Below are 24867 nucleotides of genomic sequence, written 5' to 3'. Positions count from 1 at the left end.
CAGAATGGATCAAAAAACATAATCCATCTATATGCTGTTTACAAGAGACACATCTTAGACTCAAGGACACAGTAAGATTGAAAGTGAAAGGATGGACAGAGATCTTCTATGCAAGCTGTAACCAAAAGAAAGCAAGAGTAGCTATACTAATATCAGACAAAATAGACTTTAAATGTAAAGACATCATAAAGAGACAAAGAAGGACACTATGTATTAATAAAAGGGACAATTCACCAGGAAGAAATAACACTCATAAATGTGTATGCTCCCATTCAAGGAGCTCCAAAGTACATGAGGCACATACTGGAAAAACTGAAGGGAGTTACAGACATTTCAACAGTAATAGTGGGAGACTTCAATACACTACTCTCTGCTACAGACAGAACAAACTCACAGAGGATCAACAGAGAAATAGAGAATCTAAACAATAAGATAAATGAATTACATGAAATAGATATATATAGATCATTACATCCCCAAACACCAGAATACGCATTCTTCTCTCTAGTGCACATGGAATGTTCTCCAGCATAGATCATATATTGGGACATAAACTGAGTCTCTATAAATTTAATAAGACTGAAATTATCCGAAGTATTTTTTCTGATCATAATGGAATAAAGTTGGCAATTAATAATCACCAAAGACCCAGACCTTGCACAAATGTACATAGAGTAAACAATACATTCTTAAATAATCAGTCGGTCAAGGAAGAAATTGTTAGAAAAATCAGTAAATACACGGAGACGAGTGATAATGAGAATGCAGCGTATCAAAACTTACGGGATGCGGCAAAGGCAGTACTGAGAGGGAAATTTATTGTCCTACATGCCTATATTAGAAAACAAGAATGAGGAAAACTTGAGGATTTAACTGCTCACCTGGAGAATTTAGAGATAGAATAGCAAAACCATCCCCAAAGCAAATAAAAGAAGAGAAATAATAAAGACTAAAGCAGAAATAACCAAACTGGAGAACAATAAAACAAAAGAATCAACAAAACTAAAAGTAGGTTCTTTGAGAAAATCAGTAAAATTGACAGTCCCCTAGCTAGACAAACAGAAGAAAAGACAGAGGACACAAATAAATAAAATCAGAAATGAGAGGGGGGTTGTTATCACAGATAATGAAGAAATTAAAAAAATCGTAAGAGAATATTATGAACAACTATAGGTCAACAAACTAGATAACTTAGATGAAATGGACAAATTCCTAGAAACACACAAATTACCTATACTGACTCGACTCGAGAAGAAATAGAAAATCTCAACAAACCAGTAACAACAAGCAAAGAGATCCATTCAGTCATTAACCCTCCCCCCCACCCCACCCCCACACAAAAGCCCAGGACCTGACGGTTTCAAAGGAGAATTTTATCAAACTTTTCAAAAGGAACTGACACCACTCCTGCTCAAACTCTTCCCAAAAAAGTGAAGAAAAAGGAATACTACCTAACTCATATTATGAAGCTAACATCAATAATACCAAAATCAGATGAAGATGATACAAGAAAAGAAAACAACAGACCAATCTCCCTAATAAACATAGATGTGAAAATTTTTAACAAAATGCTAGCAAATTGTATCTAACACCACATTAAAAGAATAATACATCATGATTAAGTGGCGTTCACACCAGAAATGTAAGGGTGGTTCAACATAAGAAAATCAATGTAATACAGCACATTAATAAATCAAAAGGGAAAAAAATTACATGATCATATCAACCGATGCTGAAAAAGCTTTTGACAAAATCCAGCATCCTTTCCTGATAAAAACACTTCAAAAGTTAGGCATCGAAGGAAACTTTCTCAATATCATAAAGGGCATATATATATATATAAAAATCCATAGCCAGCATCATACTTAATGGTGAGAAAGTGAAAGCATCCCCCTTGAGATTGGGATGAGACAAGGATGCCCACTGTCAACCACTATTATTCAACATTGTATTAGAAGTACTAACTGGAGAAAGAAATAAAAGGTATGCAAATAGGAAGGGAAGAAGTAAAACTTTCATTATTTGCAGATGACATGATCCTATACTTAGAAAACACTGAGAAATCTACAGTAAAACTACTTGAGCTAATAAGCAAATTCAGCAAAGTGTCAGGATACAAGATTAATGTACAAAAGTCAGTAATGTTTCTATACACAAGCAATGACCTATCTGAGGTGACAAGTAAGGAAAAGATTCTATTCAGAATAGCAACCAGAAGAATTAGGTATCTAGGAATAAGCCTAATTAAAAAATGACCTAAAGAGATGGAAAGATAGTCAATGCTCATGGATAAGAAGGTTGAATATAGTTAAGATGTCATTTCTACCCAAACTGATCTATAGATTCAGCACAGTACCAATAAAAATTCCAATAATCTACTTTGAAGACTTGGAAAAGCTAGTTATCAAATTTATCTGGAAGGGAAAGAAACCTCAAATAGTTAAAAGTATCCTAAAAAGAAGAACGAAGAGGGAGTTAAAGATGAACACTTCCTGACAAAGCCACAGTGGTCAAAACAGCATGGTACTGGCACAAAGACAGAAGGACTGACCAGTGGAATAGAACTGAGTGCAGAGACTGACCACCGAATTTATGGACATTTATTTGATCTTCTATAACACCCCAAATCCACTGGATTGGGACAGAATAGTCTTTTCAATAAATGGGCATGAGAGAACTGGATTTCAATAGCCAAAAGAATGAAAAAGGACCCCTACCTTACACCCTACACAAAATTAATACAAAATGGATCAAAGACCTAAATGTAAGAGCCAGAACCATAAAACTACTTGAAAAAAATGTAGGGAAACTTCAAGATCTATTCTTCTTAAACATTACACCTAAAGCACATGCTGTGAAAGAAACAATAGACAAATGGGAACTCCTTAAGATCAAGAGCCTCTGTACTTCAAAGGACTTGGTCAAAAAGGTGAAGAGGTAGCCAACTCAATGGGAGAAAATATTTGGAAACCACATATTGGAATAAGGCTTGACATCCTGTGTATATAAAGAACTTATATAGCTCACCAACAAAAGAACAAACAATCCAATTATAAAATGGGCAGAGAAAATGAATAGATACTTCGAAAGGGCAAATACATATGGCTTATCAAGGGATGCTTGATAAGACTTAAGTTTCAATTTTTCATCAGAAATCCTGGAATTGAGAAGGAAGTGGTGTGATCTATTCAAGAAACTGAGAAAAAAAAAATCTCCAGCCAAAAATTCTCTATCTGGAAAAAACTGTCCTTAAAAACTGAGGGAGGCTTCTGGATCAAGATGGCGGCTTAACAATGTGCGTGTTTTAGTTTGTCCTCCAGAACAACCACTAAATAACCAGAAACAGTACAGAACAGCTCCTAGGGCCACATCAGTGACCGGACACACAGTATACCCCAGTCTGGACCAGCTGGAGCGGCTGTGAGCACCCCCAGAACTGTGAGTTCCCAAAGCTGTGGTGGCCGGCACCCCTCCCCCACAGGCTGCTTCCCAGACGGGAAAGGAAAGAGACTTTACCAGTAGTAGGGACAGAGCACAATCAAATGCCAATTGCGGAATTAATTAACAAATTCTGACTACTAAAAATAGGCCCCCAAGCTCAGGTGAACCTGGTCAAAGCAGAGGTCGCTCATTTTTGCCTTGGCACCAAGGGGGCAGGGCTGATGAAAAAAGGGGGAAAAAAAAAAAAAAAAGGAAACAGGTTTTTGTGGCTGTGTTTCTACAACGGCTTGACTGCCTTTGGATACAGCAGCAGGACTTTTCAGGCTGCAACTGCCCCAGGCATAGGCAGAAGCAAGCTCATTTGAGGGCTTGTCTGGAGCCTGTGCCTTCCCCAGGGGAGGGGTGAAGCCCAACTCAGATGGAATCCCTTCCTCAAGGAATTCAGACACCAGGGCTTGGTAATTTGAAGCCATTAAAACTAACCCACAACCTCTCCTCTGTCTCCACCACACCCCCAGCACGGAGAGTCCGCCAAAGTTAAAGGTACCACATCATCTTACACTGGTGGGACCTACAGGCAGACAAGTGCCACATACTGGGGAGGACAAGAAAAACCAAGTCCAGAGACTTCACAGGAAAGTCGTTCAACCTGCTGGGTCTCACCCACAGGGAAAACCGACGCAGATGACTCTTTCCTCTTGCTAGGAGGCTAGTTTGGTCCGGGAAAATCCAGTTGGGGTCTATAATACTGTCATCGTTAGGGACAGGTGTCAACTTGGCCAAGTTGTGGTACCTGTTCATCTGATTGGGCAAGCGCTGGCCTGTCTGTTGCAATGAGGACATTTCATAGGATTAGGTCATGATCACGTCAGCTACATCCACAGCTGATTTCATTTGTAATCAGCCAAAGCAGAGTGTCTTCTGCAATTAGTGATGCTAAATGCAATCATGGGAAGCCTTTTAAGGAGGACTCAGAGGAGACAGGTTCCATTCCTGCTTTGGCTGGTGAGCCTCTCCTGTGGAGTTCATCCAGGCCATCCATCGGAGTCATCGGCTTCGCAGCCTGCCCTGTGGATTTTGGACTCTGCGTTCCTATGGTCACGTGAGACACTTTCATAAATTTTATATTTGCAAGTGTTCCCCATTGATTCTGTTTCTCTAGAGAACCCTAACTAATACATCTTGGTACCAAGAGTGGTTCTTAAGGAACAGAATCTTAAAAATGGGTTTTATGAATGGTTTTCTACTCTGACTGGACTCAGAGACACTAAGGACTCTGATTCCCGTAATCAGAATGACACTCCCAATCCATGGACTGAGCTGGCAAAGGAGATAGTCAAAATATCATCATTCGATTCTCCTAATGCTTAGCTTGTACGAAGCCAGACTCTGGGGGATAATGGTTTTGACACCTTTACACAGTTTTGTAGAAATAAGAGTTATAGAGATGTTGGTTGGTTGTTAGATACACTGTCTACATTAAAGGGTGAAAGGGATGGGCTTAAGGCTTCAAACGAGAAGCTTAAGCACCGTCTGAAAGATGTAGAGGTTTCTATGAGTATCCTGAAGGAAAATCTTATTTCCTGTAAATGTAGACTTGAGATCTCTGAAAATCAGACTCAGAATCTTATTGTTAGAGTAGCAACTTTACAACGTAAACTGAAATCTCAGTCTTGCATGGTGTCTGCCGTTAAAGTGAGGGCATTGATTGGAAAGGAGTGGGACCCTGAAAAATGGGATGGAGACATATGGATTGATAATGATGTTGGGGGTGAGGTTGAAACCCTAGACCATGCTGAGCCTTCTTTAGATAACCCTGTAATAGTCTGCCCTGAGGACATAGCATCCCACCTCCAGCCTGCCTTGAGGAATTGGCCACCTAACCTCCTCCTGAAGGGATTAGCCCTAGAGTTATTAATCCTGTTTCACCAGCTGAAACTGCAAATGAAGGCCCTGAAGCAAATGGCTTGGAAGATATTTCTAATTCTTTTCATGACCCACCCCCACCACCCCTCATTTCTTCCAGACCTATAACTAGACTAATGTCCCAACAGGCCCCTAAAGGTGAGGTACAAAGTATCACACATGAGGAGGTACGTTATACTCCAAAAGAACTGTGTGAGTTTTCCAATTTATATAGACAGAAATCAGGGGAATATGTGTGGCAATGGATTTTAAGAGTGTGGGATAATGGCGGGAGGAATATAAGGCTGGATCAGGCTGAATTTATTGATATGGGCCCACTAAGCAGAGATTCTGCATTCAATGTTTTAGCTCGAGCAGTTAGAAAAGGTGTTAACAGCTTGCTTGGGTGGTTGGTTGAAACATGGATCAAAAGGTGGCCAACATTACCTGAGGTTGAAATGCCAGAACTGCTCTGGTATAATGTAGATGAGGGGATCCAGAGGCTTAGAGAGATTGGGATGTTAGAGTGGATTTATCATGCAAAGCCTGCTCTTACACCCCAGGAATGTCCAGAGGATGCACCTTTTACCAGAATAGTGAGAAATAAGTTTGTGAGACTAGCACCATCATCCCTCAAGAGCTCTGTGGTTGCACTTCTCTGTAGGTCAGATATTACTGTAGGAACTGCTGTCACTGAGCTGGAATCCTTAAACACAATGGGGATGACAGGATCTCGAGTTGGCAGAAGCCAGGTGGCAGCACTTAATCACCAAAGACAGGGTAGATGCGGCTATTATAATAGACAGCAAACTCAAAGGAGACATCAGAATTATATGGCACGCAGAGATTTGTGGCATTGGCTAGTAAATCATGGGGTACCTAGAAATACAATAGAAGGGCAGTCTACTAAATTCTTGTTGGAGCTGTATAAACAAAAGAGTTCTAGGTCAAGGGAACAGAAGTCTAACCTGAATTACAAAAACACAGAGTCACGGCCCCTTAATCAATTTCCAGACTTGAAACAGTTTACAGACCCTGAGCCCCTTGAATGAAGGGGAGGCCAGGTCCCTATGGGGGAGAAACCTGTTACACTGCCACAAATTTATACTGTTAACCTTCCTCTAAGTCTTCCCCAAGGAGATCGATGGCCTTTTACCAGGGTAACTGTGCATTGGGGAAAAGGAAATGATCAAATATTTTGGGGATTATTAGACACTGGTTCAGAAGTGACATTAATTCCAGGGGACCCAAAACGTCACTCTGGACCACCAGTCAGAGTGGGGGCTTATGGAGGCCAGGTGATCAATGGAGTTTTAGCTCAGGTCCGTCTCACAGTGGGTCCAGTGGGCCCCCAGACCCATCCTGTAGTTATTTCCCCAGTTCCGGAATGTATAATTGGTATAGACATACTAAGCAACTGGCAGAATCCCCACGCTGGTTCTCTAACTCGGGCAGTGAGGGCTATTATGGTGGGAAAGGCCAAGTGGAAGCCACTAGAACTGCCCCTACCAAGCAAAATAGTAAATCAAAAGCAATACCATATTCCTGGAGGGATTGCAGAGATTACTGCCACTCTTAAGGACTTGAAAGATGCAGGGGTGGTGATTCTCACCACATCCCCATTCAACTCTCCTATTTGGCCTGTCCAGAAAACAGATGGGTCTTGGAGAATGACAGTGGATTATCGTAAACTCAACCAGGTGGTAACTCCAATTGCAGCTGCTGTTCCAGATGTAGTATCATTGCTTGAGCAAATCAATACATCCCCTGGTACCTGGTATGCAGCTATTGATCTGGCAAATGCTTTTTTCTCAATAGCTATGAGTAAGGACCACCAGAAACAGTTTGCTTTCAGCTGGCAAGGTCAGCAGTATACTTTCACTGTCCTACCTCAGGGGTATATCAACTCTCCAGCCCTATGTCATAATCTTGTTCGCAGAGACCGTGATCGTTTCTCCCTCCCACAAGACATCACACTGGTCCATTATATTGATGATATCATGTTGATTGGACCTAGTGAGCAAGAAGCAGCAACTACTCTAGATTTACTGGTAAGGCATTTGCGTGTCAGAGGATGGGAGATAAATCCAACAAAAATACAGGGGCCTTCCACCTCAGTAAAATTTCTAGGTGTCCAGTGGTGTGGGGCATGTCGAGATATCCCTTCTAAGGTGAAGGATAAATTGCTGCATCTGGCCCCTCCCACAACCAAAAAAGAGGCACAACGCCTAGTTGGTCTTTTTGGATTTTGGCGACAACATATTCCTCATTTGGGTGTGCTACTCTGGCCCATTTATCAAGTGACCAGAAAAGCTGCTAATTTTGAGTGGGGACCTGAACAAGAGGAGGCTCTGCAACAGGTCCAGGCTGCTGTGCAAGCTGCTGTGCCACTTGGGCCATATGATCCAGCAGATCCAATGGTGCTGGAAGTGTCAGTGGCAAATAGAGATGCTGTCTGGAGCCTTTGGCAGGCCCCTATAGGAGAATCACAACGCAGACCCTTAGGATTTTGGAGCAAAGCCTTATCATCTGCTGCAGATAACTACTCTCCTTTTGAGAAACAGCTTTTGGCCTGCTACTGGGCCTTAGTAGAGACTGAACGCTTAACCATGGGCCACCAAGTTACCATGAGACCTGAGTTGCCTATCATAAGTTGGGTGTTGTCTGACCCACCAAGCCATAAAGTTGGGCGTGCACAGCAGCACTCTATTGTAAAGTGGAAATGGTATATACGAGATAGAGCCAGAGCAGGTCCTGAAGGCACAAGTAAGTTACATGAAGAAGTGGCACAAATGCCCACGGTTTCCACTCCTGCTGCCACATTACCTTCTCTTTCCCAGACCAGAGCTGTGGCCTCTTGGGGAGTTCCTTACAGTGAATTGACTGAGGAAGAGAAAACTCGGGCCTGGTTTACAGATGGTTCAGCACGATATGCAGGTACCACCCGAAAGTGGACAGCTGCAGCATTACAACCCCTTTCTGGGGTGTCCTTGAAGGACAGTGGTGAGGGGAAATCCTCCCAGTGGGCTAAAAACATGAAGATATTTGTGTCCCATGTGAATGCACACCAGAGGGTGACTGCAGCAGAGGAAGATTTTAATAATCAAGTGGATAAGATGACCCGTTCTGTGTATACAAGTCAGCCTCTTTCCCCAGCAATTCCTGTCATTGCCCAATGGGCTCATGAACAAAGTGGTCATAGTGTTAGGGATGGAGGTTATGCATGGGCTCAGCAACATGGACTTCCACTCACCAAGGCTGACCTGGCTACAGCCACTGCTGAGTGCCCAATCTGCCAGCAGCAGAGACCCACACTCAGCCCCTGATATGGCACCATTCCCCGAGGTGACCAGCCAGCTACATGGTGGCAGGTTGATTACATTGGACCACTCCCTTCATGGAAGGGGCAGCGATTTGTTCTAACTGGAATAGACACATACTCTGGATATGGGTTTGCTTTCCCTGCACGCAATGCTTCTGCCAAAACTACTATCCATGGGCTTACAGAATGCCTTATCCATCGTCATGGTATTCCACATAGCATTGCTTCGGATTAAGGAACACACTTCACAGCAAATGAAGTGTGGGAATGGGTACATACTCATGGAATTCTCTGGTCTTACCATGTTCCCCATCATCCAGAAGCAGCTGGATTGATAGAACGGTGGGATGGCCTTTTGAAAACTCAATTATGGTGCCAACTAGGTGGCAGTACCTTGAAGGGCTGGGGTAATGTTCTCCAGGAAGCTGTATATGCTCTGAATCAGCGTCCGCTGTATGGTGCTGTTTCTCCCATAGCCAGGATCCATGGGACCAGGAACCAAGGGGTGGAAATGGGTGTGGTGCCACTCACTATTACTCCTTGTGATCCACTAGGAAAATTTCTGCTTCCTGTCCCTGCTACCCTGAGTTCTGCTGGTCTACAGGTTTTAGTTCCAAAACGGGGTGTGCTTTCTCCAGGAGAAACAACAGTGATACCACTGAATTGGAAGTTAAGATTGCCACCTGGTCACTTTGGGCTACTTATGCCTCTGGATCAACACACCAAGAAGGGGATTACATTACTGTCCGGGGTAAATGACCCTGACTATCAGAAGGAAGTAGGACTGCAACTACATAATGGAGGTAAAGAAGAGTTTTCTTGGAATATAGGAGATCCCCTGGGGCGTCTAGTAGTACTCCCATGCCCTGTGATTAAAATCAATGGAAAACTGCAACAACACAATCCAGGCAGGACCACTAATGGCTCTGAGACTTCAGGAATGAAGGTTTGAGTCACCCCACCAGGCAAAGAACCACAGCCAGCTGAAGCGCTTGCTGAGGGGAAAGGGAGCATGGAATGGGTAGTGGAAGAAGGTAGTGATAAATATGAACTTCTACCACGTGATCAGTTACAGAAATGAGGACTGTAATGCTGCTTTGTTCGTGTTATACTATTTAAGTTGTAAGATATCAAGTTTAAGAATGAATGTTGCCCAAGGATTTGCACCCTATTCTGGAGAGATTTAATGTGTTTCCAGTTATATGCAGGACAGTTGAGTATTGTCAGGTAAAAGAAAAAATGTGTGCTTATTTGTTTTCATTTGGAAATTAAGTATGGTCTAAGGTGATATATATATATATATATATATATATGCCAAGTTGACAAGGGGTGGACTGTCATGGTTAGGGACAGGTGTCAACTTGGCCAAGTTGTGGTACCTGTTCATCTGATTGGGCAAGCGCTGGCCTGTCTGTTGCAATGAGGACATTTCATAGGATTAGGTCATGATCACGTCAGCTACATCCACAGCTGATTCCATTTGTAATCAGCCAAATGGGAGTGTCTTCTGCAATTAGTGATGCTAAATGCAATCATGGGAAGCCTTTTAAGGAGGACTCAGAGGAGGCAGGTTCCATTCCTGCTTTGGCTGGTGAGCCTCTCCTGTGGAGTTCATCCAGGCCATCCATCGGAGTCATCGGCTTCGCAGCCTGCCCTGTGGATTTTGGACTCTGTGTTCCTTGGGTCACGTGAGACACTTTCATAAATTTTATATTTGCAAGTGTTCCCTGTTGATTCTGTTTCTCTAGAGATCCCTAACTAATACAAATACCTATGTAGACCCTCCTAAGGGTGGTGGGGGAAGGCATCATACAAGCAGGGCAAGAAACAAGAAAACAAGAACTGAAAAATTCTCCTCTGTTAAGCAAAACTTAAGCTAGAGGTCCAGATAAAGCTGAACTGAATGTCAAAGAACAGACAGACAACAAATTCATCCAGCAAGAAAACCCTAGGTAAAAGAAGTGAAAGCAATCTCTAGAATAAACAAATTAAGGTAATTAAATGCCTAGACGCCAGCAAAAAATAACAAATTACACTAGGAAAATTGAAGATATGGCCCAGTCAAAGGAACAAACCAATAATTCAAATGAAATACAGGAGCTGAAACAATTAATTCAGAATATACAAACAGACATGGAAAACCTCATCAAAAACCAAATCAATGAATTGAGAGAGGATATAAAGAAGGCAAGGAATGAACAAAAAAGAAGAAATCGAAAGTCTGAAAAAACAAATCACAGAACTTATGGGAATGAAAGGCAAGGTAGAAGAGATGAAAAAAACAATGGAAACCTACAATGGTAGATTTCGAGATACAGAACATAGCATCTCTGAACTGGAGGATGGAACATCTGAAATCCAGCAAGAAAAAGAAAATATAGGGGAAAAAATGGAAAAATATGAGCAGGGACTCAGGGAACTGAAAGACAATATGAAGCACACGAATATACGTGTTGTGGGTGTCCCAGAAGGTGAAGAGAAGGGAAAAGGAGGAGAAAAACTAATGGAGGAAATTATCACTGAAAATTTCCCAACTCTTATAAAAGACATAAAATTACAGATCCAAGAAGTGCAGCGTACCCCAAAGAGAATAGATCCAAACAGACGTTCTCCAAGACACTTACTAATCAAAATGTCAGAGGTCAAAGAGAAAGAGAGGATCTTGAAAGCAGCAAGAGAAAAGCAACCCATCACATACAAAGGAAGCCCCATAAGACTATGTGCAGATCTCTCAGCAGAAACCATGGAGGCAAGAAGACAGTGGGATGATATATTTAAATTACTAAAAGAGAAAAACTGCCAACCAAGAATTCTACATCCAAAAAAACTGTCCTTCAAAAATGAGGGAGAAATTAAAACATTTTCAGACAAAAAATCACTGAGAGAATTTGTGACCAAGAGACCAGCTCTGCAAGAAATACTAAAGGGAACACTAGAGACAGATACGTAGACAGAAGAGAGAGGTGTGGAGAAGAGTGTAGAAAGGAAGACTATGAGTAAAGGTAAAAAGAAGGAAAATTAGATATGACACATAAAATCCAGAAGGCAAAATAGTATAAGAAGGTACTACCCATGCAGTAATAACACTGAAGGTTAATGGATTAATCTCCCCAATCAAAAGACACAGTCTGGCAGAATAGATTACAAAACAGGACCCATCTATATGCTGTCTCTACTCAAAGGACATGAGGGCAAGGACACAAACGGACATGTGCACACCAATGTTTATAGCAGCATTATTTACAATTACCAAGAGATGGAAGCAGCCAAAATGTCCATCAACAGACGGTTGGCTAAACAAACTGTGGCATATACATAAGATGGAATATTATGCAGCTATAAGACAGAATACAGTTATGAAGTATGTAACAACATGAATGGACTTTAAGAACATTATGCTGAGTGAGATTAGCCAGAAACAAAAGGACAAATACTGTGTGGTCTCACTGATATGAACTGTGACATTAGTGAGTAAACTTCAAATATTTCCTTGGTAACAGAGACCATCGGGAGATAGAAATAGGGTAAGATATGGGGTAATTGGAGCTGAAGGGATACAGATTGTGCAACAGGACTGAATATAAAAACTCAGAAATGGACAGCACAATATTACCTAACTGTAATACAATTATGTTAAAACACTGAATGAAGCTGCATATGAAAATGATAGAGGGAGGAGGGCTGGGCATAAATGAAATCACAAAGAAAGATAGACAATAAAGACTGTGATGGTATAATCTCGGAATGCCTAGAGTGTATAATGATAGTGACTAAATGGACAAATTTTAAAAATGTTTTTGCATTAAGAAGAACAAAAGAATGTTATTACTGCAGTGTGCTGAAAATAGATGGTAATTAATATTTTAAAATTTCAACTTATGTGTGAGACTAAAGCAAAAAATGTTTATTTGGTACAAATTTATATTTTGACTAGTGCATCTCCTAATATAATTTATGTAGATAGTTGGTTGTACCTTAAGTACATGGAACTTTGGGTAGGACATGAGATTTTGTTGGTTTGTCCAGGTGATGCTCCGATGAATCTCAGAGTGATTTGATCAGTGAGTGGAAAAGTATTTGCAAAGTCCCCTTCAGGGAATGGTAAGAACGGGGGAAAACTCAACTTCCCCAAGTTGAATTCCTTATATTCTCACAAGCAGTGTGGACAACCAAAGTTATAGGCTGAGCCCCCAGTCTTGGGGTTTGTTCATATGAAACTTAACCCCACAGGGGATAGGTCAAGACTATTTAAAATTAGGCCTAAGAGTCACCCCCAAGAGAACCTCTTTTGTTGCTCAGATGTGGCCTCTCTCTCCAGTCAACACAGCAAGCAAACTCACCATCCTCCCCCTGTCTACATGGGACATGACTCCCAGGGTTATGGACCTTCCTGGCAATGTGGGAAAGAAATCCCAGAATGAGCTGAGATTCAGCACCAAGGAATTGAGAAAAACTCTAGAATGAGCCGAGATCCAGCATCAAGGGACTGAGAAAACTTTCTTGACCAAAAGTGGGAAGAGTGAAATGAGACAAAGTGTCAATAGCTGAGAGATTCCAAACAGAGTCGAGAGGTTATCCTGGAGGTTATTCTTATGCATTAAGTAGATATCACCTTGTTATCCAAGATGTAGTGGAGAGGCTGGAGGGAACTGCCTGAAAATGTAGAGCTGTGTTCCAGTAGCCATGTTTCTTGATGATGATTGTATAATGATATAGCTTTCACAATGTGACTGTGATTGTGAAAACCTTGTGTCTGATGCGCCTTTTATCTACCTTGTCGACAGATGAGTAGAACATATGGAATACAAATAAATAATAGGGGGAACAAATGTTAAAATAAATTTAGTTTGAGATGCTGGTGATCAATGTGGGGGAGGGGTAAGGGGTGTGGTGTGTAGAATTTTTTGTTTTTGTTTTATTTTTCTGTTGTCTTTTTGTTTCTTTTTCTGAATTGATGCAAATGTTCTGGGAAATGATCATGATGATGAATATGCAACTATGTGATGATACTGTGAATTGCTGAGTGTATATGTAGGGAATGTTTGTGTTTCTTTCTTGTAATTTTTATTTTAATTAATAAAAATTTTTTTTAATTGAAAAAAAAAAATGACGGAGAGTTTACGATAGTACAGATAACCAGAAGCTGAGAGTTCAATGACAAGAGACCTGCCCTGCAAGAAATACTAAAGGGAGCTTTGTAAGACTGAAAGGTAAGGACAGAAGACAGAAGTGTGGAGGAGAGCAGAAATGAAGATTATCAGTAAGGGTAACTAAAAGAGTAAACAGAGACATAAATAAGATATGACATACAAAAACCAAAGGAGAAAATGGTTAAAGTAAGTATTGCCTCTATGGTAATAACACCGAATATTAACAGAGTAAACTCCCTAATCAAAAAACACAAACTAGCAGAATGGATTTTTAAAATATAAGCCAACCACCTGCTGTTTACAAGAGACTCACCTCAGATGCAAGGATAGAAAGAAGTTGAAAGGAAAAGGATAGAAAAAGATATTCCCTGCAAACAGTATCCAAAATAAATAAATGAAAGCTGGGGTAGCTGCACTAATATCTGAAAAAACAGACTTTAAATGCAAAGCTATTATAGGAGACAAAGAAGGACATTATGTATTAATAAAAGGGGCAATACACCAAGAAGAAATAACAATCACAAATACTTATGTACCTAACCAGGGTGCCCCAAAATATATGAGGAAAACATTAGCAAAAAGAAGGGAGAAGTAGACATTTCCACAATAGTTGGAGACTTCAGTACAACACTCACACCAATACACAGAACATCGAGACAGAGGATCTATAAGGAAACAGAACACTCGAACAATTTGTTAAATGAACTAGACCTAACAGACACATACAGAACAAGGTACTCCAAGACAGGAGGATATACACTGTTCTCAAGTGTTCATCGGTCACTCTCCAGGACAGACCACATTTTGAGTCACAAAACAGGTCTTAATAAATTTACAAAGATCAAAATTATACAAAGCACTTCTCGGATCATAACGGAACGAAGCTGGAAGTCAACAACAGGCAAAGAACTGGAAAATGCACATGTTTACAGAGGTTAGACAACCCACTATTAAAAAATCAATGGGTCATGGAAGAGAAATCACTAAATATCTCTAGATGAATGAAAACGAGAAGACAACATACCAAAACTTATGGGATGCAGCAAAGGCAATGCTGAGAGGGAAATTTGTAGCCCTAAATGCCTTCATTAAAAACGAAAAAAAGAGCTAAAATCCAAGTCCTAATGACACAACTGTAGGAACTATTAAAAGAATAGCAAACTAATCCCAAAGAAAGCAGAAAAAAAGAAATAAAGATTAGAGCAGAAACAAATGAAATAGAAAAAAAAATGGAGAATCAACAAAACTAGATGTGGTTCTTTGAGAAGATCAACTAAATTGATGAGCTCTAAGCTAGGTTTACAAAGAAAGAATAGGCAAATAAAAAAATTAGAAATTAGAGGGAGGGCATTACTATTGACCCGACAGAAATAAAAAAGATTACAAGAGGATATGAACAATTGTACATTAACAAACGAGACACCTTAGATGAAATGGACAATTTTCTAAAAACATACAAACAACCCACACTAACTCCCAAAGAAATAGATCTCAACAAACCAATCACAACTAGAGACTGAAACAGTCAACAAAAAACACCCAAGAAAGAAAAGCCCAGGATGAGATGGCTTCACAGGTGAAGACTACCAACCATTCCAAGAAGCACTGATACCACTCCTGCTCAAACTCCTCCAGAAAACTGATGACAAGGGAATACCACCTAACTTACCTTACGAAGCCAACATCATCACCCTAATACCAAAACCAGATGAAGATACTACAAGAAACGAAAATTACAAACCAATCTCTAATGAATACAGATGCAAAATACAGAATACTTGCAAATCTAGTCCAACTGAACATTAAAAGAATTATACATCATGATCAAGTGGGTTTTATCCCAGGTATGCAAGGGTAGATCAATATAGGAAAGTCAGTCAAGGAAACATACTACATTAACAAATTGAAGAACCAACATGATCATTTTGATTGATGCAGAAGAGGCATTTAACAAAATCCACATCCTTTCTTGATAAGAACACTTCGAAAGATAGGAATCGAAGGAACTTCCTAAACCTGATAAAGGATATATATGAATAACCCACAGCTCACACTGTAGTTAATGGTGAAAGAGAGAAAGCTTTCCCTCCAAGATCAGAAACAAGACAACGGTGCCCACTGTCACCGCTGCTACTCCACAGTGCACTAGACAGTCTAGCTAGGGCAATTAGACAAGAAATAAAAGATACCCAAATCGGAAGGGAAGAAATAAAACTTCTACTATTGGCAGATATGATTCTATACCTAGAAAGTCCTGAAAAAGCTACAACAAAGCTCCTAGATCTAACAAATGAATTCAGACAAACGGCAGGATACAAGATTGAGACACAAATATCAGAAGTGTTTCTAACATCAGTAATAAACAATTTGAAGAGGAAGTCAGGGTGGGGGTTGGGAGGAGAGGGGATTCCCTTTACAGCAGCAACTAAAAAATAATCAAATACTTAGGAATAAACTTCACCAAAGATGTAAAGACCTATATCCCGAAAACTACAAAGCACTGCTTAAATAAATAAAAGAAGGCTGAAATAAATGGAAGGATACTTGTGTTATGGATTGGAAGACCGTGGTTAAGATATCAATTGTACCCACACAGATTTACAGATTCAATGCAATCCCAATCAAAATTCCAACAGCCTACTCTGCAGAATTGAAAAACCCAATTAACAAATTTATTTGGAAGGGTAAGGGACCCTGAACAGCCAAAAACATCTTGAAAAGGAAAAATGAATTTGGAGGACTCTCACTTCCTGGCTTTAAAGCATATTACAAAGCTACACTGATAAAAACAAAAAAGAAAAAATAGAAAAAAAAAAAACAGCATGGGATTGGCATAAAGACAGATATATTGACCATAGGAATCAAATTTAGAGTTCAGAAATAGACCCTCATATCTATGGCCCAAAGCACGAGCACTGAAGTAATAAATAAACAGGAACTCCTCAAAATTAAACACTTTTGTGCATCAAAGAACTTCATCAAGAAAGTAAAAAGACAGCCTACACAATGAGAGACAATATTTGGAAACGATAGATCAGATAAAGGTTTGTATTCAGAATATATGAAGAAATTGTTCAACTCAACAACAAATAGACAGACAACCCAATTACAAAATGGACAAAAGACATGAACAGACACTACTCAGAAGAAGAAACACAAATGGCCAAAAGGCACATGAAGAGATGTTCAATGTCCCTGGCCATTAGAGAAATGCAAATCAAAACAACAATGAGATATCATCTCACAACCACCAGAGTGGCTATTATTAAAAAAAGAAAATGACAAGTGCTGTAGAGAATGTGGAGAAAGAGGCACACTTATCCACTGTCGGTGGGAACGTCAAATGGTACAACTGCTGTGGAAGGCAGTTTGGTGGGTCCTCAGGAAGCTAAGTATAGAATTGCCATATGATTTGGCAATACCAATGCTTGGTATCTACTTAGAGGACATGAGGGCTAGGACACAGATGGACATTTGCACACCAGTGTTTATAGCAGCATTATTTACAACTGTCAAGAGATGGAAACAGCCAAAATGTCCATCAACAGACCAGTAGCTAAACAAGCTGTGGTATATACATACAATGAACTATTATGCAGCTGTAAGATAGAATAAAGTTATGAAGCATGTAACAACATGGATGGACCTTAAGGACATTATGCTGAGTGAGATTTGCCAGAAACGAAAGAACAAATACTGTATGGTCTCACTGATATGAACTGACATTAGTGAATGAACTTGGAAAACTTCAGTTGGTAACAGAAACCATCAGAAGATAGAAATAGGGTAGATACTGGGTAATTGGAGCTGAAGGGATACAGATTGTGCAACAGGACTGACTGTAAAAATTCAGAAATGGATAGCACAATACCACCTAACTATAATACAATAATGTTAGAACACTGAATGAAGCTGAATGTGAGAATGATAGAGGGAGGAGGGCTGGGGGCATAAATGAAATCAGAAGGAAAGACAGATGATAAAGACTGAGATAGTATAATCTAGGAATGCCTAGAATGTATAATGATAGTGACTAAATGTACAAATTTAAAAATGTTTTTGCATGAGGAAGAACAAAGGAATGTCAATATTGCAGGTGTTGAAAACAGATGGTAATTGATATTTTAAAACTTTAACTTATGTGTGAGACTAAAGCAAAAAATGTTTATTTGGTACAAAATTTATATTTTGACTAGTGCAGTTCCTAATATAACTTATGCAGACAGCTTAACTGAACACCATAGTACTTGGAACCTTGAGTAAGGCATATGATTATGTAAGTTAGTCCAGAGTGATGGCCCGATAAATCCCAGAGTGATTTGAACAGTGAATAGAAAAGTATTTGCAAAGTCCCTGTGCTGGTTTGAAATGATGTATGTACTCTAGAAAAGCCATGTTTTCATCCTAATCCCATTTTGTAAAGGCAGCCATTTCTTCTAATCCCTATTCAGTACTGTATATTTGAAACTGTAATAAGATCATCTCCCAGGAGATATGATTTAATCAAGAGTGGCTGTTAAACTGGATTAGGTAGAGGCATATCTCTACCCGCTTGGGTGGGTCTTGATTAGTTTATGAAGACCTATAGAAGAGGAAATATTTTGTAGAATGAGAGATTCAGAGAGAGTAGAGAATGCTGTAGCGCCGCGAAGCAGAGTCCACCAGCCAGCAACCTTTGGAGATGAAGAAGGAAAACACCTCCCGGGGAGCGTCATGAAACAGGAAGCCAGGAGAGAAAGCTAGCAGATGACACCATGTCCACCTTGTGCCTTTCCGGCTGAGCAAGAAAACCTGACTGTGTTCGCCATGTGGCTTCTCACTTGAGAGAGAGAAACCCTGAACTTCATTGGCCTTCTTGAACCAAGGTATCTTCCCCTGGATGCCTTTGATGGGATATTTCTATAGACTTGCTTTAACTGGGACATTTTCTTGTCCTTAGAACTGTAAACTAGCAACTTTTTAAATTTCCCTTTTTAAAAGCCATTCTGTTTCTGGTACATTGCATTCCGGCAGCTAGCAAAGTCCCCTCAGGGGAATGGTGAGAAAGGGGGAAAATTCAACTTCCCTAAGTGGAGAATTCTTCATATTCTCACAAGCAGTGGGGACAACCAAAGCAATAGGCTGAGCCCCCAATCTTGGGGTTTGTTCATGTGAAAACTTAACCCCGCAAAGGACTAGCTAGGTCGAAGAGTCACCCCCAAAATAAGAACCTTTTCTGTTGCTCAGATGTGGTCTCTCTCTCTCTCAGCCGACACAACAAGCAAACTCACTGCCCTCCCCCTCTCTACATGGGGCATGACTCCCAGGGGTGTGACCCTTCCTGGAAATGTGGGACAGAAATCCTAGAATGACCTGGGACTTAGCATGTAGGGATTGAGAAAACCTTCTCGACCAAAATGGAGAAGGCTGAAATGAGAGAAAATAAAGTGTCAATGGCTGAGAGATTCCAAACAGAGTAGAGAGGTTATCCTGGGGATTATTCTTACACATTAAATAGATATCACCTTTTTAGTTAAGGTGTAATGGAGAGGCTGGAGGAACTGTCTGAAAACGTAGAGCTGTGTACCAGTAGCCATGTTTCTTGAAGATGACTGTATAATGATATAGCTTTTGCAGTGTGACTGTGTGATGTGAAACCTTGTGTCTGATGCTCCTTTTATCTACCTTATCTACAGATGAGTAAACCATATGGATTAAAAATAAACAAACAATAGGGGGATGAAATGTTAAAATAAATTCAGTCGATTGAAATGCTAGCAATCAATGAAAGGGAGGATTAAGGGGTATGGTATGTATGAATTTCTTTCTGTTTTCTTTTTACTTCTTTTTCTGAACTGATACAAATGTTCTAAGAAATGATCATGATGATGAATATACAACCTACGTAATGATATTGTGAGTTACTGATTATATGACAAGAATGGAATGATCATATCGTAATCATGTCTGTGTTTGTATGTGGCTCTGTTTCATAAATAAAATTTTTAAAAAATGTAAAAAAGAAAAAAAAAAGGCAAACCACAAACTGTTAGAAAGAAAGTCGGAGGCATTTTTCTTTCGCTAGCAGGTTTGATGCCTCCCACCTGCCTGCTTTCCCCTTGCTTTCATTCTCTATTTCTTTCTCTATTAAGCTTTGAAAAAAAAATAAAGCAAAATGACAATCTACACAATGGGAGAAAACATTTGGAAGCTACATATCAAATAAAGGTTTAATATCCAGAATAAATTTTAAAAATCCTTCAACTTAACAACAAAAAGACAAACAACCCAATTAAAAAATGGACAAAAGACCTGAATAGACATCTCTCCAAAGAAGATACACAAATGGCCACAAAGCATGTGAAAACACGCTCAGCATCACTAACCATCAGGAAAATGCAAATCAAAACCACAATGAGATATCATTGCATACCCATGAGAATGGCTACTGTTAAGAAAACAGAAAATTAGGGTTGGAGAGGATGTGCAGAAATAGGAACAATCACTCATTGCTGGTGGCAATGTATAATGGTGCGGCTACCATGGAAGAAGTTTGGCGATTCCTCTGAAAGTTAAGCAGAGAATTACCATTTGGCCTGGCAATCCCATTACTAGGCTCTCTGTTTTGGGCTTGTATTATTTATGTAGCTGTCTTGTATCCAAAGGAACTGAAAGCAGGGAATGGAACAGATATTTGCACACTGATTTTCATAGCAGCATAATTCACAACTGCCACTAGATGGAAGCAACCCAAGCCAGACACAATAGGACAAATATTATATGTTCTTACTGATTTGAAACAAACAGAATAAACAGACTCATGGAGTCAGAATCTAGAATATAGGGGACCAGGGAAGAGGGGGTCAGATAGGGAATGGGAAGTTAAGGCTTAATATGTGAAAGGTTCCTATTTGGAATGATGGAAATGTTTCAGTAATGGATGAAGGTGATGGTAGCACAACATTGTGAACACAATTAATAGCACTGAAATACACACCTGAACATGATTAAAAGGGGAAATGTTAAACTGTATGGTAAGAGAATAAAACTGAGAAAAAAACTCCATGGAGCAACACTACACAAACAGTGAGGCTTAAGTTAACTCATGGACTATAGTTAATACTACAATTATAAAAACATGCTTTCATCAATTGTGACAAATGTGCCACACCAATGCAAGGTGTTAACAGGGTGGTATTTGGGAACCTGTATTTTATGTGTGATTGTTCTGTAAACCCCCAACTTCTCTAATAAACAAAAAGAGGACATTGGGGTATATAAAGACATTGGAATACAGACTGCAAGCTTTATATCAATTTAAAATTTTCTGAACTTGATAACTGCATCTAAGTGGATATCCATTATCTTAGGAAATGAAATGTACGTGGCAGTATAAGGTGTTCAAGAAGCAGAATATAAGCTACCTACTCGCGAGTGCTGACGGTGTGGACGGAGAGACTGACGGATGGCTAAACAGTGGGAAAGGCAGAATGATGCGGCGTATGCGATAAAATGTACAAACGGGGGGATCTGGTGTGGGGTATGGGTAGAGGAGTGCTGGTGTTCTCTGTATTGGGCTTGTATTATTTATGTAACTGTCCTGTAAGTGTGGAAGTACCTCAAAATAGAAAGCTAACAAGAACAACAACAACAAAAAATGAAGATGTGCTTGCCCTCCGAGAACTCAGCGCCCAGCGGGAAGCGAAGCTCCTCCAGGAAACAGGCTGTGCAGCCCTAACTCAGATGTGAGTCAGGGGAGGCCTCCTGGAGCCGTGAGCGCCCCAGTGTGACTCAGGGGCGCAGCGGGGTCTGGCAGGTGAGCAGGTGGGGAAAAGGGGTTCCGGGCAGTCTGACGCCTGCAGGGACTGTGGAGAGGCAGGAGGTCAGAGCAGCTCAGGATGGCTGGAGCTACAAGTTTCAGGCATGAAGAGGGAGAAACCAGAGGGGAAGCTGACAGAAGGCAGGCCAAGAGGGCAGATTAGTATGCTCCAAATAGACAGGGAAAAGGATGAAAAGATAAAGAGGAATTCCATTTCTGTTGCTGTTTCTGTGCCCCCACATTCTCCCTAAAAGTGACAACCGCCTCCCTGGTCCCCGGGCTGAATGATGGCTCTGCGGGCATGTGGGGACACCTGGGGGCGGAAGCTGTCCAGCTTACCCCCCTCCCCCCCACACACACAGTGCTCACACCCGCTGCCTCTTCCGTCGAGGGTGGACACAGGGTGGCGGGATGGCCATTCGGGTGCCCTGCCCACAGAGCCAAGGAGTGGGCACCAGCCCCCCCAAACCAGACGGAGGCCACCCCTCCGTGGCCTTTAAAAGCGTGCACTGCAGCGGGGGCACCCAGACAAGACTGCGGAGCCGTTTCTGCTCCTGAGGCCTCCCCAGCACCCCGCACCTCTGGGTTTCAACCTGCTCGCGGCAGCCCCTTGCGCACGCTCCCCTCACGCCCCGCGGGCAGCCCCGGGCAGCCGGACACTCACGTAAATGCCGAGCCGGAGCGCGGGCACGGCCGGGGCCTCGCACAGGGACAGCAGCAGCAGCAGCAAGGCCGTCGACAGCTCCATCAGGTAGAAGAGGTGGTTGTGTGCGAAGAGGTAGGCCGCCAGCGCTTTGGCATCCTTGGGGTGGGTGAAGAACTTGTCGTTATTCTCGCCTTCCTGAAAAAAATCAAGAGTGACGTAGGTGGGTGAGCCTCACGATGACAGCGCCACAGGCGTGCGGTGGGCAGGGTGGGAACAGAGGGGGCCTTCGTGGAGAGGGAAGAACCAGGCTGGAGATGCAAGAGGACGAAAAATCAAAATTATCATCTTCACAGAACTGCATGTCAGTCAGGTCTCACCCCCACCTGCTGACAGGGCTCAAGAGACTTGCTGCTTCTTGAAAACCACTTGGAGAATCAAAGAATGAAAAGGTCCTGAGAGAAGGCGGGAATCTCTGATCCCACTTGGAGGCCAAATTCTCCTTCTCGGAAGGGTCCAGCAGCACAGAAGAGAGCCTGGGTTTCTGGAATAAGCAAACACGGGCCAAGTCCTGGCTTCCCCACTCCCTCCTTGCCAACCACTGAGAAAGTTTCTTCACCACTCTGAGCCCCGACTTTTCTTTTCATAAAGAAGAGGACAAGAGTGCTTCTTCACAGGCTGCTCTAAGGGCGAAAGATGATACCGTGAAAGGCACGCAGGACGGTGTCTGGTACACAGTAAGGACACCCCAGGGATCAGCCATTATCATTGTCATAAGTCATATTAACACTGAGAGGAATAATGCTGACAACCATGACTAGTCAGACCTTTAAAATCCAACGAGTAGGACTTCCCACCCTTCCTCTGCTCGGACCTCCCAGCACCCCACTTAGTTTACTTCGATACTTCTTCCTAATCTCCTAACCGCCCACACAGTGATGGGCCCTGCGCACCTACTGGGCCCACCCTCCGTTCCATCACCCCCAGCAGGAGTGACAGAGTGGCCAACACTGGCTGAATACGCCCCAAGGGCGGGGTACCCTGCCCAATGCCTTACCTGCGCTTGCTCACTTACCCCTCACCACCTCCCTTTCTGGCAGTCACCTGTATCGTTCCCAGGTGACAGAGTGACGAGAAAACCAAGACAGGAGAGCTTCACTAACAGTCTAGGCCAACATCTCCCAAGAAATAACTACACTGCTTCTGGCGAGCAAGAGAAAAACTAAATCACAGTTTTAGAAATGGTCCACTTGGGAACCCAAGCAGGTGACACCTCCAAAGGCACTGCTGAGCCTGGTAGGGTCAGCCATCTGGCGACATCTTCATGGCATCCCCAAGTTGGTGGGCCCAGGGATAACTAAGGGACTTCCCACCCCATCAGCACCATTGCAACAGCCAGCACTTACCAAGCACTTGACTGGGTGTACACATATCTCCTCTATCAGTGCTTCCCAACTGGGGAAATTCTGTCACCCCACTCCCAGGGAATACCTGACAGCGCTGGAGACATGTTTGGTGTCACACTGGGAGTGCTACCAACATCTAGTAGGTAGACGCCAGGGATGCTGCTAAACATCCTACAATGCACAGGACAGCCCCCACAATATGGAACTGTCCAGCCCAAAATGTCAAAAAGGTCAAGACGTCCTTCCTCATTTACTCCTTCACTAACCCTCAGAGGGGAAACTCCCTGACTGGCTCCACTTCAGAAGGGGAGAGCAGACTTAGAGAAGCCACATGCCTGTGTCAGGAAGTGGTTCCCTCACCCAGAGGCTTCCTGAAAGCAGTCCGGCTGTCTCAGGAATGCAGTCAGACCTCCAGCTACTCTGGGACGAGGCCACCCTCACCATCTTTTATTCCAAGAAGGCCAAGCCAACACACCTAACATGCACCACAGTAAATCAGGTAGGGGTCACAGAGCCAGCCTCACAAAAAGACTCTCTGTGTCCAAAGGCCGTGCAGACTGCCATGGAAAGAGCTCTGGCTGGCGGGCTCCCACGCCTGCCCTGAGGATCCCTGCAGCTTGCCAAGCCTCTGATCCAGAGTGTTGGAAAGGTGAAGAATATTGTCATTCCCTGTCCTGGCAAGAACCCAACACACACAGTAGGTGTTTAACAGACTTTGCTAAGATGAACCACTTCTGCGACAGAGTACTTCCTCAGGCCCAGTCCAGCCAGGGAACTTTCAGGAGCTGGGAGGTGGCGGTTTGCCAGGTAACTCAGCAAATCACTTCCCTGAAGCTGGATATGTTGCTACCGTCATCAGAAAAAAAAAGGCAAACCACAACCCAGCAGGGGTAGACCCGATAAAGGGAACAAGCATCTCTGCAGCCCAGTGGAGGGCACAGTCTGTGGTCTGCACAGGGCTGTGCTTTTCGCCAGCCACCTCCACATTCGGGGGACATAACAGTGATATGGGAAGCTTCTGGTATGAATTACTAAAATTGCAATTCTTGGACAATTTCTATCCAAACCTTAGCCAGGAATGAAGGTCCACCCAGAGGAAACCACTAACGTGGGAGCTCAGATTTTAACTACAGGACTTGGAATTGCCACAGAAGAGATGTGGGGATGAGGTTTCCTCCAACAGGAAGAGATGAAATGTTAGC

The 24867-nt window shown here is 42.1% G+C and overlaps 1 protein-coding gene across 3 annotated transcripts in view; it reads right to left on the bottom strand.

Annotated features, from left to right (window-relative positions):
• Positions 1-24867, bottom strand: part of TPCN1 (two pore segment channel 1) — a 118074-nt gene that overhangs the window by 42795 nt on the left and 50412 nt on the right. For all 3 annotated transcript variants that reach the window (XM_077159913.1, XM_077159912.1, XM_077159911.1), the window contains exon 4: positions 22281-22457. In XM_077159913.1, the coding sequence (XP_077016028.1) occupies positions 22281-22457 (177 nt within the window). The remainder of the gene's footprint in view (positions 1-22280; positions 22458-24867) is intronic.

This window comes from Tamandua tetradactyla, chromosome 5 (genome assembly GCF_023851605.1).
Source record: "Tamandua tetradactyla isolate mTamTet1 chromosome 5, mTamTet1.pri, whole genome shotgun sequence".
NCBI classification, from domain to species: domain Eukaryota; kingdom Metazoa; phylum Chordata; class Mammalia; order Pilosa; family Myrmecophagidae; genus Tamandua; species Tamandua tetradactyla.
Note: the sequence above shows the minus strand (reverse complement) of the source record. Positions and strands in the feature narration are given on the sequence as shown.